The following is a 15,396-nucleotide window of genomic DNA, read 5'->3' on the forward strand; positions in this document are numbered from 1 at the left end:
GAGGTGTGGATATTGTAGAGTTAAGCTTGGTTATTTGGTATCTGTTTGTGAGGAAAGACTTAATCCATTGCAATAGGGGGTTTATAATGATGATGCAACGGATATTCTAGTTTTACAACTGGATACCAGTAGCACCTTCTATGTTCGATCGTTCCCAGTCAGATAGAAATCAGAAGTCAGACGAGAAGAGGCAGGAAAGATATATTTGATTCGTTACCAATATATCGAGGACCTTTTCTATACGCTGGCTAATGAAACGTAGGAGCTGTGTCCCACGCTGTGTTGAAACGTGATCTGGTGCGGATGCATGACCGAAAGCCTTCAGCTAAACAAGTCCACTTAAACAACGTGGTCAGCATCCAATGTCGAACACTTAGAGAGCTATTGATTTTGGGGAATTATTTACAGCTACAGATCACTCCCCCCCTAGTGAGGTAGTGATGCCCCTAAGACGTGACCAGCCAGAAGTTTAAACCCAACGAGTTTGTCGTTGGTAAACACTCTTCTGATAGCTTGCTTCGTTTAGCAGCGTCTGGTCGTCTTTCCTTAAACTATGGGACCAAAATGTACAACGTAGCAATAAAGAAATATAGTACAATGAAAATTTCGGTTCCTTGCGAAACTTCGTCGTTCTTTTCCAGCCGTCCTGGAAAAGAGGAAAAATAGAACGTGTGAGTGCATGTCGAAAATACACTCGTACTTGCGTAAGGACACAAGATGAGCGGAAAAAAAATAAACTGATACACTTACAAACAGCGTAAAAGCGATCGGGAAAAAAAGGTTTTCTTTTGGGTTTTTTTTATGTATAAAAATATATATATACGCTCAAAAAAAAATAAAAATGTTTTTTTTTATATAAATAAAAAAATGAGCATATTAAAAAAATTTTATAATGAACTATGAAAGGGTAATTCAAGATAAAGCTTATGTCCTACGTGCAATATTCGTTAAGATGTTCTGGAAATCTTACTCGTCTTCCAGAACGCGTTGTTTTAGGTTTTTCTATCGACGTTGACGAAGTATCAAGTTGTGTATCGGTTGTCGTGTAGGGTACTACGAGTGTAGTAGCTGTGTCGTTTGCTTGTACCGAAGGAAAATCGACGTAGATAGGGTTTCCTTCTAGGTACGCAGCTTTGAGTCGATCGATACTGATGCTATCTTTCGTACCGTTCTTATCGACTACATAGTACTTAGGTTCGCGTTGAAGAACTTTGAAGGGTCCTTCGTATGCTGATTCGAGGGGTCGTCGATGTGAGTCTCGACGAACGAAGACGTGTGTACTATGTCGTAATTCGGGTTGAACGAAAACATCAGTTGATTGAGGTCGAGTGTGAGCAGGTTTAACTGAACGCATAGCGTTTGTAAGCCTACTCGTGTAAGAGTTTAGATTCATGTTCAATGAAGAAGCTGAAGGATCCACGAATTCTCCTGGGAGTCGGAGTGTCGTTCCGTAAACGAGTTGAGATGCCGTGTATCCAATGTCAGCTTTCACTGCATTGCGGATACCTAGCAAGACGAGTGGAAGAGCGTCTGTCCACTGTGAAACGTTTGAAGCTGATAATGAAGCTTTTAGTTGTCGATGAAAACGTTCTACCAACCCGTTTGCTTGTGGGTGGTAGGCGGTCGTTCGGAAGCGCGTGATTCCTAATAGTGAGGTCAGACAACGGAAAAGTCCAGATTCGAACTGGCGTCCGCGGTCTGTAGTGATTGTGGAAGGGCAGCCGAAATTTGCTACCCATCGTTCGACGAAAGTGCGAGCCACTGTTTCAGCAGTAATGTCCTTAATCGGTACTGCTTCTGGCCATCGAGTAAAACGGTCTACGCATGATAAGAGATAAGAGTATCCGTTCGAGTCGGGTAAGGGTCCTACTAAATCTATATGGACGTGGTCGAAACGAGCGTCAGGGGTTTTGAAAGAGCCTAAGGGACATTTGTTATGTCTGATCACCTTAGATTTCTGACAGCTTACACAGGAGCGTGCCCACTCCCTCACGTCTTTATTCATGCCAGGCCAACAAAAGCGTTCGGCTATAAGTTCGATTGTTGCACGAGCACCTGGATGAGAAAGATTGTGCAACGTATTGAAGACGTTGCGGCGATAATGTTTTGGTACAATTGGACGATCCCTACCTGTAGATGTGTCACAGAGTAAGGTTTCCTTACCTGTTCCCATCTGCTTAATACTTAGTTTAAGAGTTGTCGAGGATAACTCATGCTGAAGATCAATGTCTTCTTTTTGAAGCTGAGCGAGTTTAAGAAGGTCGATTCCTTGGAAACTGTTCAAGGAGCTAATTCGAGACAAGGCGTCTGCGACTACATTGTTTGCTCCAGAAATATGTTGTATGTCTGAAGTAAACTGCGAAATGTAGTCGAGTTGTCGAGACTCTCGCGGTGAGTACTTGTCTGAGGACGAACTTAAAGAGAAGGTAAGAGGTTTGTGATCGGTAAAAAGCGTGAATTCTCTTCCTTCGATGGAATGTTGAAAATGCCGTACAGCACAATACATAGCTAGGAGTTCCCTACCGAACGTACTGTACCTAGATTCCGTGTCTAACAACCGTCTCGAGAAAAATCCTACAGGTTGCCAAGAGTTGTTAACCCATTGTTGTAAGACTGCTCCGATTGCTGAGTCGGATGCGTCTACTGCGATACTAATGGGCGCTTGAGTGTCCTGATGGGCAAGCAGGGTTGCTTTAGCGATGTGTTCCTTAACTGTGGAGAATGCTTTACGGGCTATGTCGTCTAAACTAATTGATTTCGCATTTCCACGAAGCTGATCGGTTAACGGTTTCATTAAGGATGCGCATTTGGGTATGAACCGTCTATAGAAACTCACGAGTCCGTTGAAAGTTCGTAACTGCTTGATCGTGGTCGGTTCTGGGTAATCCAGAATGGCCGCCACTTTGCTCCTAAGGGGTCGGATGCCTTGGGCATCAATAGTGTGTCCTAAGAAGTCTAAGGAGTCAGTTCCGATTTGGCATTTCTGAATGTTTACAGTAATGCCATGCCTTTGGAGTCGATCGAAAACAATGTCCAGATGCTTGAGATGTGATTCTCTGTCCGGACTTGCTATTAGACAGTCATCAACATACGCATGTACGAAGTTGAGACCTCGGAAGACGTCGTCTATAAACCTTTGGAAGGTTTGAGCCGCATTTCTTAAACCAAAAGGCATTCGTAGAAATTCGTAAAGACCGAAGGGAGTGATGATGGCGGTTTTAGGAATGTCGTCAGGTGCCATCGGGATTTGGTTATAAGCTTTAACCAAGTCGATTTTCGAAAAGACAGTTGTACCTTTCAAGGTAGCTGTCAAATCGTGAATATGAGGCAGCGGGTAACGATCGGGAATGGTTTTAGCATTCAGACGCCGATAATCACCAGTTGGCCGCCAATCATTGCTGTTCTTTTTAGGGACCATGTGCAATGGGGATGCCCATGGACTATTCGATGGTCGAATTATCCCTAGGTCCATCATGTGGTCGAATTCGTTTTTAGCTAACCTAAGCTTCTCGGGAGCGAGTCTTCGGGCTTTCGAAAATACAGGTGGTCCTGTAGTCGAGATGTGATGTGTAACATTGCTGGCTACACAAGGTAATTTCGATTGCGATTGGCATATCCCGGGGTATTTGTCGAGTACTGCTTGGTACAAGGGGTCTATGGTGTGCTTAATCGTGACTGGGGATAACCTGCAACCAGAACAAGGAGTTACGCAAACGGATAACTTAGTGTTTCCGTCTATTAACCTTCGTGCGCGTGTGTCGATGAGTAGATTGTGGTGTTGTAACAGGTCTATACCAATGATTGGCATAGAGACATCTGCAACCACGAAAATCCAGTGTATGGGTTTGCGTAAACCCACGTTAAGATAGACGTACCTTTTACCGTAAGTAGCGATCGGCTTTCCGTTTGCCGCCTGTAAACTTAAAACAGACTCGCGAAGTCTGTCGTCGAGATTTGCTGGAAGAACGCTAACTTCTGCGCCAGTGTCGACGAGGTAGCGAACTTTCGTAGTCACATCCGTGACATATGAGAGACGGCTGTGTTCGCCGGCTACGGTTGCCGTTAACGCGTGCCGGCTGGGAAGTTTCCCGAAATCTTATTCGTGTCAGTCGATTTTGAAGTCGGATAATTGCAAGGTTTCCTGCAATTTCTGGAAAACTTACCGTACTGGTTATGATACCAGCACCAGTCGGGATTGTCTGTCTCTCGTGGTCGAGAGCCAGATCGCTTACGTGAGGCGCTTCTACGCGGGGTTTTTGACCGACTACGGTCATTGCGAACTCTAAGATATCGTGTAAGCGTGTGACATAGTTCGGCCATGTCAGTCGAGGTCGATTGGGGTTTTTCTTTGATGGAAAAAACCTCGGCCTTAGAAGATCTAGTGATTTCCAAGATTCGATCGGCAGATGCAGCTAGTTCATCAATGGCATTGTTTTGAAATGAAACAAGCACTGCCTGCACCTGTTGAGGGAGTTTAGACAAGAAAAGTTGTCTAAATAGGCCATCATCGAAAGTTCGTTGGCCGATGACTTCTCTCATTCTAAGCAACATGTCCGTCGCAGAACCATGTTGCAAGTCGATATTGTTAAGGAGTTGGTCTAACCGTTGTCGATCAGTTAGGTCTCCTCGTTTTAAAATCGATAGCTTAAGCGATTCGTAAGGTTCGGAAACATCACTAGTAAACATACTAGGTGTTACGTACCTGTTAAACTCGCGCGGTAACGCCTTAACTACCGCGAGGAAACGTGTGCGCGAGTCCGTGATTCCGTGCATGCAAAAATCGGCTTCTGCATAGCAGAACCAGGACTCGATATTGTCGGGCCAAAATGGCGTTAACTGAATCGAAATAGGGGGAATAGACTTTAACTTAAAAACCTTGGGTGAGTGTTCCGTCATATTAATATAGATAACGAAAAATGTCTAATTAAAATATATCCGAGAAAAAAAATTCGCGAAAAAAGTATATCACAATATATAAAATTCAAATAAAGAATAACAATGAATAATAATATTCCAAAATGGAACAGACTCACAGTATATTGACTTGGTGTACCAGATCACGTCGGTCTCACCAATGATGATGCAACGGATATTCTAGTTTTACAACTGGATACCAGTAGCACCTTCTATGTTCGATCGTTCCCAGTCAGATAGAAATCAGAAGTCAGACGAGAAGAGGCAGGAAAGATATATTTGATTCGTTACCAATATATCGAGGACCTTTTCTATACGCTGGCTAATGAAACGTAGGAGCTGTGTCCCACGCTGTGTTGAAACGTGATCTGGTGCGGATGCATGACCGAAAGCCTTCAGCTAAACAAGTTCACTTAAACAACGTGGTCAGCATCCAATGTCGAACACTTAATGAGCTATTGATTTTGGGGAATTATTTACAGCTACACACTGCTAGCCACCATCCATCTTTGCTTACAATGCTTGTGAAGTAAGGCTATATCGAGGCAATACGCACAGTATGCACATATGCCAATTAGAGACTGACCAGTTGCAGTCCTAAACATCAATGGGAAGGTTCAAACAATACTAAGTTACGTTAAAGGTTGAGTTGCAGTTTCTCGTCCTTCAGGGTCATTTAAACGTGGAGGAGGAAGGTTTGGTTCCCTTCTTTTGTTTGGTCAAAGTTTCTCAGGCTTGTTAGAGACACTTGCGATGATCTTGTAGAGGAAATATATTCGCACCTAGTTTCGTCATATTTTTGGTTTAACCAGTACAAACAGCACCGTAAATTTTGTCGAACCAGGTATCTGGGCCACGAAATTATCCTAATACTTTGAGATATGTTATATATAGAGTAACAGACACTTCCTCACCTGGTTTATTTTAGGCACGCTACCAGAGAAAAATTTTCTCTTGTGGTAAAATTGCAAAGGTCCAAACTCTGACAATACTACTGTGCCGTTTCAAGGTCTAAAATAAATTCCAAATTACTAGTTATTTTGAACATAGAATTTTTTATGCAAAATAGCTAGTAAATGAAATACGTTTTAGTTGTCTGTGGCTGTAGCCATCTAAAGCGCAAAATGACTACTTTTACTTCGTCAGGTCACCTCAGGCTTATCTCGTCACAGCTCCGCTTGGATCAACAGCAGATTTGTGTAGTAAGGACGGAAGACCTACAGCCTATGTTAATCCTTTTCTACTAAGCTTCTGTGAGTGTCTAGTCTCTTGGATGAGTCAACTAAATGTGCTGACACCAGTCTAGGGTAACAGGTTTTAAGAATTGCTGGCTCTATGTGAAAGCCTGGATACCACGGGTATTGTTCGTTCTTGGCTTTTCTACTCGCTTGCTATGTTCTCGGAGTTTTCCCAATCTGGTAGGAAGATATAGGGAGAACATAGGTCCGGGCGATGGATTAATTTAACCAGCTTTCCATTTGCTATAATGAACTCAAGAAGCAACCATTAGGCAGTCATCATGTTTAAACGCTCGGGATATTGATAGATCAGCACTTTTAAGGACTTACAACACTACTTAGGTCTCCACCATGGGGACAGATCACTTTGAAGAACATCAGACTACCGTCTCTGTTTCGTCGAGAATTACTTCAGGTTCCAATACTTTTGTTGATTGCTTGTGTATTACTTTTGCCAAAAATTCATCACTAAGGGATAAATTTTTAAAAGTCTCTACCGAAGTTTTTTAAGAGGTGAGTTCTGGAAACAGTATGTCTTGTTAGGTTCCAATGCCAGGCAGTCTGATGAAATCTAATTCCCAGTCGAGCAGTTTGCATTTTGTAAAAAGTTCATATGAAGCAGATGCAGACCATTTAATCGGTCTAGCATACTGTGCTGACATCACAATCCTACAGTCCTCAAAGTGGCTAGTCAGATGCGAAAGGAAGTTTTTCATTTTAAAGAGATAGTTCCTTCTTGACGCGTATCAAAAGAGAATTACAAACAACGTGCTTCTTATTAGATGAGGATGAGAATTAATGTGTGACTCGGTGTCAAGGTTTGTGGGTTGATTCTCATTAAGAGTGATTATATTCGCTCTGCTACCACATCTTGCTTTATCACAGCTGTGCAATGGATAACTATTTAGACTTTAGTGCTCAGTAAGTGTGTGCTGTTGTCAACGCGCTTGTTTTGCGTCCTAATACATTATTTTTACCATTCGATTACTAAGGGTAACCATCGTGTTCAACTAAACTTAGTTCTCATTCTTTTTGAAAAAGTATTTCTATAATTCCCAGGAAAGTCTTATTCTGTTTAAGTACACATTGACAGTTTCAACCTGACAAATCAGTGCGCAACTTTTTCGGATGGAAATCCATGACACTACGACTGCTTAAACTAAATTAATGAAGCTAGATTCTGGTTCTTCATTTAATAACTAGTAGTTAATTGCTTAAACAAACTGCAGCTCTTAATTTGCTGGATTATCTTTATTTTTTAGCATATACAAAGACTTCTGTCGTCTGCAATTGATTGTTAGAGAATTATCTTGTTTAAAGATGATGGTAATTTGATCATTTCGTTAATCCTTTTAGACCTTTTTGATTTTTCTGTTACTTGTATATCCTATTATTTTCTCAATTAAATGGTTTATTCGTCATCGAAAACATGCCGTGCACCGTGATTTGATGGAGAAATATGGTGTTCCAGCCAATCACAAGATTGTTGGTTTCTTTCATCCTTACTGTAATAGTGGAGGTGGGGGTGAACGTGTTCTATGGACTGCAGTTAAGTGTATGTTGGAAAAGTAGGTTGTTTTATTTTCTTTTTGATTACAATATGACATTTTGTTAATGTAGATATAAAAACATAGTAATTGTTATTTATACCAATGATGCAGAGTGTCTTTCAAATCCTGATAAAGTCTTCAGTAACATCCGAAGAATATTTGGGATATGTTTCAACAAACCTTCCGATTATTCTGCTATACATTTTGTACCACTGAAATCAGATATATTACTAACTCCAAAGCTATATCGTTTATTCACACTAGCTGGTCAGGCTTTTGGTTCAGTCCTAGTTGGATTGGAAGCTATCTTTAGATGCCCACCGGATGTATATATTGACACTACAGGATTCGCCTTTACCATACCTCTAACCAAATGGTTGTGTAATTCACAGACAGCGGCTTACGTACACTATCCAACTATATCATCTGTTATGTTGCAACGTGTATCGTCCTCATTGTTCTCAAAAAATAAAAATGAAGTAGTTTTAACTTATAACAATCCTGAATGGGTTAGAAATAATAGGATCTTTACCAGCATAAAATTCTTATACTACCATCTTTTTATCAAAGCGTACAGATTTTCTGGTTCAAGCATAAATGTCGATGTTGCAATGACGAATTCATCCTGGACTCAAAAGCATATTCTGTCGTTGTGGGGTGGAAAACCTGTTGTGCTTTATCCTCCATGTCCTGTCGAGGATTTGGAAGGAAAATTAATCAGTGTTCAACGATTTAAGTGGATTTTATCTGTTGGTCAGTTTAGACCGGAAAAGAATCACGAGGTTTGCTTGTTTTTTTATTGAGATATATTAATTCTAGACAGTTCAATTTATGGCACTTTGTAAAGTATTTTCTGATCACAGTAATTATTAGATATGTACTCATGTAGTACTCTAAATGTAAATGCTGAACCGAAATGTTTCATGTAAGCTGATATACTTAACACTGTCTTATTTGCCGTTATATTGTGTAATGTTTGGTATTTCCGTTACTCAAATACTCAACGCTAGTGTTTTCAAATGTAGCACTAAACAAAACGTCCCTCAGTTTCCGACCAAGTAAAACCCTATCAAAATACCAAGTGTTCATTTCCAACCAAAATTTAGAACAGTTATATTTTCTGATTTCTAAGTCCCTAAGGCTCATTAAATTTCATCGGTCAAAAAGTCAAGTGAGTAAACCAAACTACCAAACGCTTCCTGGTCACTTGTGGTCGCGTTCGACGAGGTACCATGTGGAGTTAGATCTTATAAAACCACTTATTTAAATAATTCAAAACAACTATAATGTAAAATACAGCTGATGTGTTCCTTGTGTAAGCTCAACGCTTTGTGCAAACCTGTGATTTTATTGGCATTAGAATCCTCGGGTATTCACCAAGTAGATCATGGATAGTCAAACACTTAAATCAGGCTTGCATACACATATGATCCACTCATGGAGTTATTACATCAATGTTGTGCTTGAGCGTCAGAGTCCTTAAAAATCGAATAACGTATGGATCTATTTCAGTTACGAGTGATCATTTATTATCATTGTAATTTTTCCTCATAATTTAGAAAAATACTTAGCGCATTATTATACCATGAAACCCACCGCACACGTGAGACAACAGTATCATATATTCACTAAAAAGGAAATAAAAACAAGGTTATTGTGTTTTGAGCGGTTCAGTTTGAATAAGAATATATTATAATATAAATTTCTGTTATTTAGGGGAAGCATCTTGTCTGTAAACAATACAATAGAAGGCCGTAAAAGGACCGTCACTAGTCTATACTCTGAGTCATTATTCACATTTTTGGCGTTGGTCAAAATAAATTGTAACGCATATTTTGCCAACCAGATAACTTCCCTTAAAAATAATATAGAAACACCTATTCTGAACACGTGAAGTAGATTTACATCCTTATCATCTCGATTTCGGCCTTATTTCATAGTAAGTAAATCGTCATAGGCTATAATCTCATTCTGCTAATTTACTTTTGGTACATAGGGAAGAGATACAGCTATTTTTGGTATAGTCTTCTTACATAAATAACTGAGCTAGGTTCATACTCTAGTAAAGACTGATCCGCTTGTATAAAGCTCCTTTCGAATTTAGTCTAATTTGTTATACTGATGCCACTTGCAATAAATACATAAAAGTATGTATTATTGATTAGGCCTTATTTTATAGAAATGCCCAATTAGTATTAAGTTAGTTGGGTTTGTATTAAACAGTTATAGAATTTCCTATAATCACTATAGAATAATATAATTAAGATGTCCCGAAAATTTTTATTTCTAATATTTAGCTTCAGCTGAACGCTTTCCATCACTTCCTTAGCCGTCACAAATCAGCAAAAAGCGATGAAAAACACGAGTTCAAACTTCTTTTAATAGGTGGCTGTCGGGATGACAAGGATTTCGCCCTTGTCTCAAAACTTAAAGACCAGGCCGCTGCACTGAAACTTGGAGATACTGTAGAGTTTCACATTAATTTACCCTATCAGGAATTAAAAAGCTATTTTGGACGTTGTTCGGTTAATTTGCACACTATGGTGGATGAACATTTTGGAATAAGTAAGTAATTTAAAGTTGACACTAGAAGTATTGTATAATATGCCAGTCTGAGCTAAGTAAAATTGCATGTCAGAAAAGGCATCACAAAACACATTTATCGAAAATATAGAACGGCCCAGTTTGATTTTAAAATATTAACTATTATAGCCTGTTCTGTATATTAAAAAAGTTAGCATACTATCCTTGAAGCCTCAAAATCTTGGCTACCATCCAATCAAGAGTCGTGAGTGTGTTGTTGGTTAATTAGGGTAACTCATGTACAATATAGAGGTTTATGTACTGAGTTTTGTTTCATTAAGTTGTATGTGAGGTCTAGTGCTACAACCACTAAGCCACAACTCCGATTCTGACAAGTTACAGGGTTGAACGAAACGATTGTTTGAAATCTAGATTTTAAGTAATCGTTAAGTGTATATACACGGATATGGTTTTGTGATTGTTACTTAATTGGGCATTAGAGTTCAGTCAGTCATATGCAGCATAGAACTTGGTACGTACATGTATCGGTTCAAGTTAGCATACGGCATTAACACAGATAAGTAAAATTATTCTTAGAGATCTCAGAGTATTCAAAGTAATCACAGTGCCAGTAGTAATAGAAAAGAATAGGTGTAAAAAAATATAACGTGTAGAGGGTTTCGGGCGTTAGGATCTATGGGAACACAGGGAATACTCCTGTGCCATTAGAATTGTTTCGGAGTCACTTCACTTAGAGCCTAACCATTATTTACGGTAATCACGTAGACCCCTACTAGGCAGTGTGCAATCTATTTACGTGGTCTAGTTCAGTTGTCCGCGTCTTCATGGATTGATCCCACGTTTACGTTTGGTCGCCCGTAATGCTCTTGCAACCCAACCCCTACACCATCCATCATAATCCATGGAGGTAGGCAGGGGCTGGAGGTACGCAATACATGTCCCTATCGCCTTAGTTGATAAAGATTCATTACCCGACCAACCAATTTTCTAGATTTACCCAATACTCTGTGCTAACTTCAGTGCTCACTCAGTTGTCCTGATATATGCAAACAATTATTCGAAGACATGTTCAAATACTACTAGCCTCCGAATATCTTCCCCTCTTAACTGTTATGTTTCACAGTCATAAAGTAGGACAGAATGAGCCGCCACTCAGTAGACTAGATTTTTAGGTGGCAGATGAAGATTTCACCTACTTACCAAGTGAATCAGTTTGGCAAAAAGCCAGCTGAGCTTTCTAAAGCCGTGCCAAGATTTCATTATATATCAACGTGGTTTTACAACTTGGGCTGACTCACATGTGTGCCATTCTGTAAGTTGATTATTATTTGAGTACCTACCACAAAGAAAATTCTACGGTTATAAAATGATTTGTGTCAGATCATTGTGTCTATGCTCATGTCCTTCGAAGAGTAAATAAAGTAGTTTTTTGTACCTTATTATTATTATGTACTGAGTTTTAATGATGGAGTTCATTACCGTAATGGTGGATCGATCTGCGCTTTGCTAGATCTAGTAAAAGTCACTGCTAGTCCACTAAGTTTTCTGTTGCTGTTTCGATTAAGTCAGTCAGTCAGTCGTGACAATTATAAAAGTACATTTGATAATCTTCGAGATCATACTTCAGTTCACTACATATATTGCTGACTATCGCTAGTAATTTTGTATCAAGTCTTGAAACGTGTTATGCTATTACCCATGTGTATTGTGTTCGGCTAAAATGAAGTCTTCTCACATGTAGTTAATTACTCTATTTTAGCATCCACATGTTATGTGATCTCTGTTTGTGTCTCAACATCAGTTTCACACCTTGATACCAGTTAGGCTTCATGCATTATTTCCTCATAGTATAGTCTGTTGTTTTTTGTATTATTTTCAACAGGTATTGTGGAAGGCATGGCATCAGGTCTTATTACAATTGCTCACAGATCCGGTGGTCCACTTACTGATATAATTGGACCTTCAGAAACTAGTTCATCTTCCAATCAGTTAGAAAATTCAGGTGTTGGATTTCTTGCGTCTACAGTTGATGAATACGCAAATATTTTCGAATTGGTATTACTGAAAATGTCTGAATCACAAATCGATGCCATACGAAAAAATGCTACTAAGTGGGTACGTGAAAAATTTTCTGAGGATTGTTTCATCAGAGGTTGGATCGATCAAATGAATGTATTCAGTTTGTAGTCCATTTCATCATGATAAGCAAAACCGATAATAAAAAGCTTATTGTGATAATCTTCGAAAGATTCTCTTATGTATCAAATTGCCTATGCTGTTTTACAATATTTATTATCGATTTCATTCTGCATATTCTTTACTTGTATTGTATTTTTGATTTATACAAAAGACATTTATGTGAGTTAATTATCTTATGATGGCTGGAATTTCGTATTTATCGTTATTGATTCAGTTAACATATCAGCTTAAACCTATTGTTTATTGACTACATGGTGATAAAACTTGGTATTGCGTAACAGAGATTCAGTATGTATCAGAAAAAAAAAGGAAATACAACTAATAAGACAATGTATTGTATGGACTTTCCGGGAAAAAGTAAATTATTAATTACGTGTGCCTGAACCATATTGATCGGCCACGAAATCCATATCATATAAGGTGTTCCTCGATAGATTCATGACATATAAAAGTCGAGAATCTGTTATGCGACTCAAATTATGTATTGCTTATTTAATGTATACGTTAAATAGCGTGTCAGATTTTTTAAGATTTGATTTATTTGCATCAGTTATCATCGCGTTTTCAAATGAACATTTATGAATATTTTATCCATGATAAAATCTTGCGTTTGTTCATATAAGTAATCATCTAAGATTGCACTGACACATACGTGAATAATGGCCAATGAATGAATGGTCAGGTTATTATAAACATTTTATTCCTTTGAAGCAAAATATCAGGAGACTAAGTAGTTCATATTCCAACTATCTTATATCATACCCTTATAAAGAAATTTGTAACTTTCCATCTTGTTTTTCTCAATCTATGGTTAAACCATATCCAGGTTATGTTATGAAAACATTTGCCAAAAACATATAAGTTTGGATGTAAATGGTATTTTCGAAGCTTTAGTTTGAACCTTTCAGCTAATAAAAAAATCATACTAAGTTAGGAAGTAACCTCTCTTCCTGACGTATTTAAACTCTACTGATCACATTTTATCGCTAGAACTTCGGGAATTACCTCGGAGTTCCATCCATATGGAGAAAATGAGGCAGTCACTACACCGATAACATTTAATGGTGATTATGCAACATGGTCGAAGTTGTAAATATAAACCGTAGGTCGCCAACCTTCATTTCATGTTGATATTATTTAATTAACTCCGCCTGCAGCTCTTCTAGAGTTACTGCCAGTCCCAAGCCCGCGTAAAGGAGGAGGATTGAGCATGGAGTCGATGGCCTAATCCTGTAGAAAAAAATCTTGCTAAAGTAACGCCAACTAGATTAAACAAGTTAAATCACTTAAATTCTCCCCTGGGAGTTGAAGAAAAAATTATGACGCCTCATGTTGAAAGCCGAGATTGTTCGGGATTCACGAGGCCGATGCACCTTCTAACAATCAGAGCAACAATTTTTATCGGTACATGGAACGTCCGGGCAATGTGGGAGACCGAGAAGACCAGTCAAATAGCAACGGAAATGAGGAGATGCGACTTGGCAGTACTCGGAATCGGACCCAAGCTGGACAGCAAAGGCTAGGTACAGGAGAGATGCTGTTGTACTCTGGTCACGAAGAGGAAAATGCTCCACATACTCAGGTAGATGTTCTAATGCTCTCCAGAGAAGCACGAAATGCACTTGTAGGATGGGAATCTCACGGATTCAGGATAATCAAAGCATCATTCAAAACAAAGAAGGAGGGGATCACAATGAATGTTATCTAACGTTATGCACCCACCAAAGATAGCAACGACGACGATAAAGATCAATTCTACTCGAGGCTGCAATCAATTATAGCTAAGTTCTCAGGAAAGTACCTGACCATCATGATGGGAGATCTAAATACCAAAGTCGGAGTGGACAACACCAGATATGGAGATATAATGGGACGACGTGGACTGACTGGGATAAAGGAACGAGAATGGCGATAGATTTGCAAATGTATGTGCATTCAACAAATTGGCTATAGATGGCACAATATTCTCACACAAAGCTACATGGATCTCACCGGATCATACCACGGAGAACCGGGTAGACCATATTTGTATGAATAAAAAATTCAGAAGGACAATGTCAGATGTGAGAACCAGGAGAGGATCTGACATACTTTCAGATAACTACCTGGTTGTGTTCAAGATCAACTTGAAGCTAAAAAAACACTGGACAGCTGGGGAAGCAGCAGTACAGAGGTTCAATACAGCCTTCCTTCGAGATACTAACAGACTCAACGCATTCAAAATTGCTCTCAACAACAAGTTCCAAGCTCTACAGGATCTACAGAAAGAAGAAACTACGATGGAGGACAACTGAAAAGTTATCGAAGAAACATTAACTTCAACGTGTCAGGAGGTTCTGGGTCGCAAGAAGCATCATCATAAGGAATGGATCCCTATGGGAACCCTGGACAAGATTGAAGAAAGGAAGAACAATAGGACAACAATTAACAACAGTCGAACACTAGCAGAGTACGCAGAAGCAAACAAGCAAGTGAAGAAGAGCATTAAAGCCGACATGCAGAAATATATGGAAGAACTAGAAACGACGGTGGAAAAAGCTTCAAATGAAGGAAATATGAAACAACTATATGGTACAACGAAGAAACTAGCGGGTAAATATAGTAAACCAGAGAGACTGGTCAAGGACATAGAACGCAAAGCGATCACAGATTTGAAAACAGATGAACAGATGGGTAGAACACTCTGAGGAACTATTGAATAGACCGGATCTACTGAATCCACCGGGCACCGAAGCAGCAGATACTGACCTTCCCATTGATGTCACTCCACCAACAACGGAAGAAATCAGGATGGCCATCAGAAAAATCAAGAATGGGAAAGCAACAGAATCTGAAAATATACCAGCTGAAGTCAGATATAGAAGCAGCTGCTAACATGCTCCACGTTCTGTCAAGGAAGGAGGAGAAACAATTGTTGACGGACTGGAAAGAAAGATACCTTATCAAGACAC

The 15,396-nt window shown here is 39.3% G+C and overlaps 1 protein-coding gene across 1 annotated transcript; it reads left to right on the plus strand.

The window, feature by feature from the left end:
• Positions 1–7,472: 7,472 nt before the first annotated feature.
• Positions 7,473–12,433, plus strand: Smp_052330 (glycosyltransferase; the record flags this gene model as incomplete). The annotated part of the gene is made up of 5 exons (XM_018799333.1): positions 7,473–7,478; positions 7,509–7,720; positions 7,773–8,484; positions 10,000–10,267; positions 12,129–12,433. 5 exons carry the CDS (start codon positions 7,473–7,475, stop codon positions 12,431–12,433), a joined length of 1,503 nt encoding a protein of 500 aa, XP_018651132.1.
• Positions 12,434–15,396: the final 2,963 nt, after the last annotated feature.

Source organism: Schistosoma mansoni, chromosome 3 (assembly GCF_000237925.1).
Source record: "Schistosoma mansoni strain Puerto Rico chromosome 3, complete genome".
In the NCBI taxonomy this organism is placed as follows: domain Eukaryota; kingdom Metazoa; phylum Platyhelminthes; class Trematoda; order Strigeidida; family Schistosomatidae; genus Schistosoma; species Schistosoma mansoni.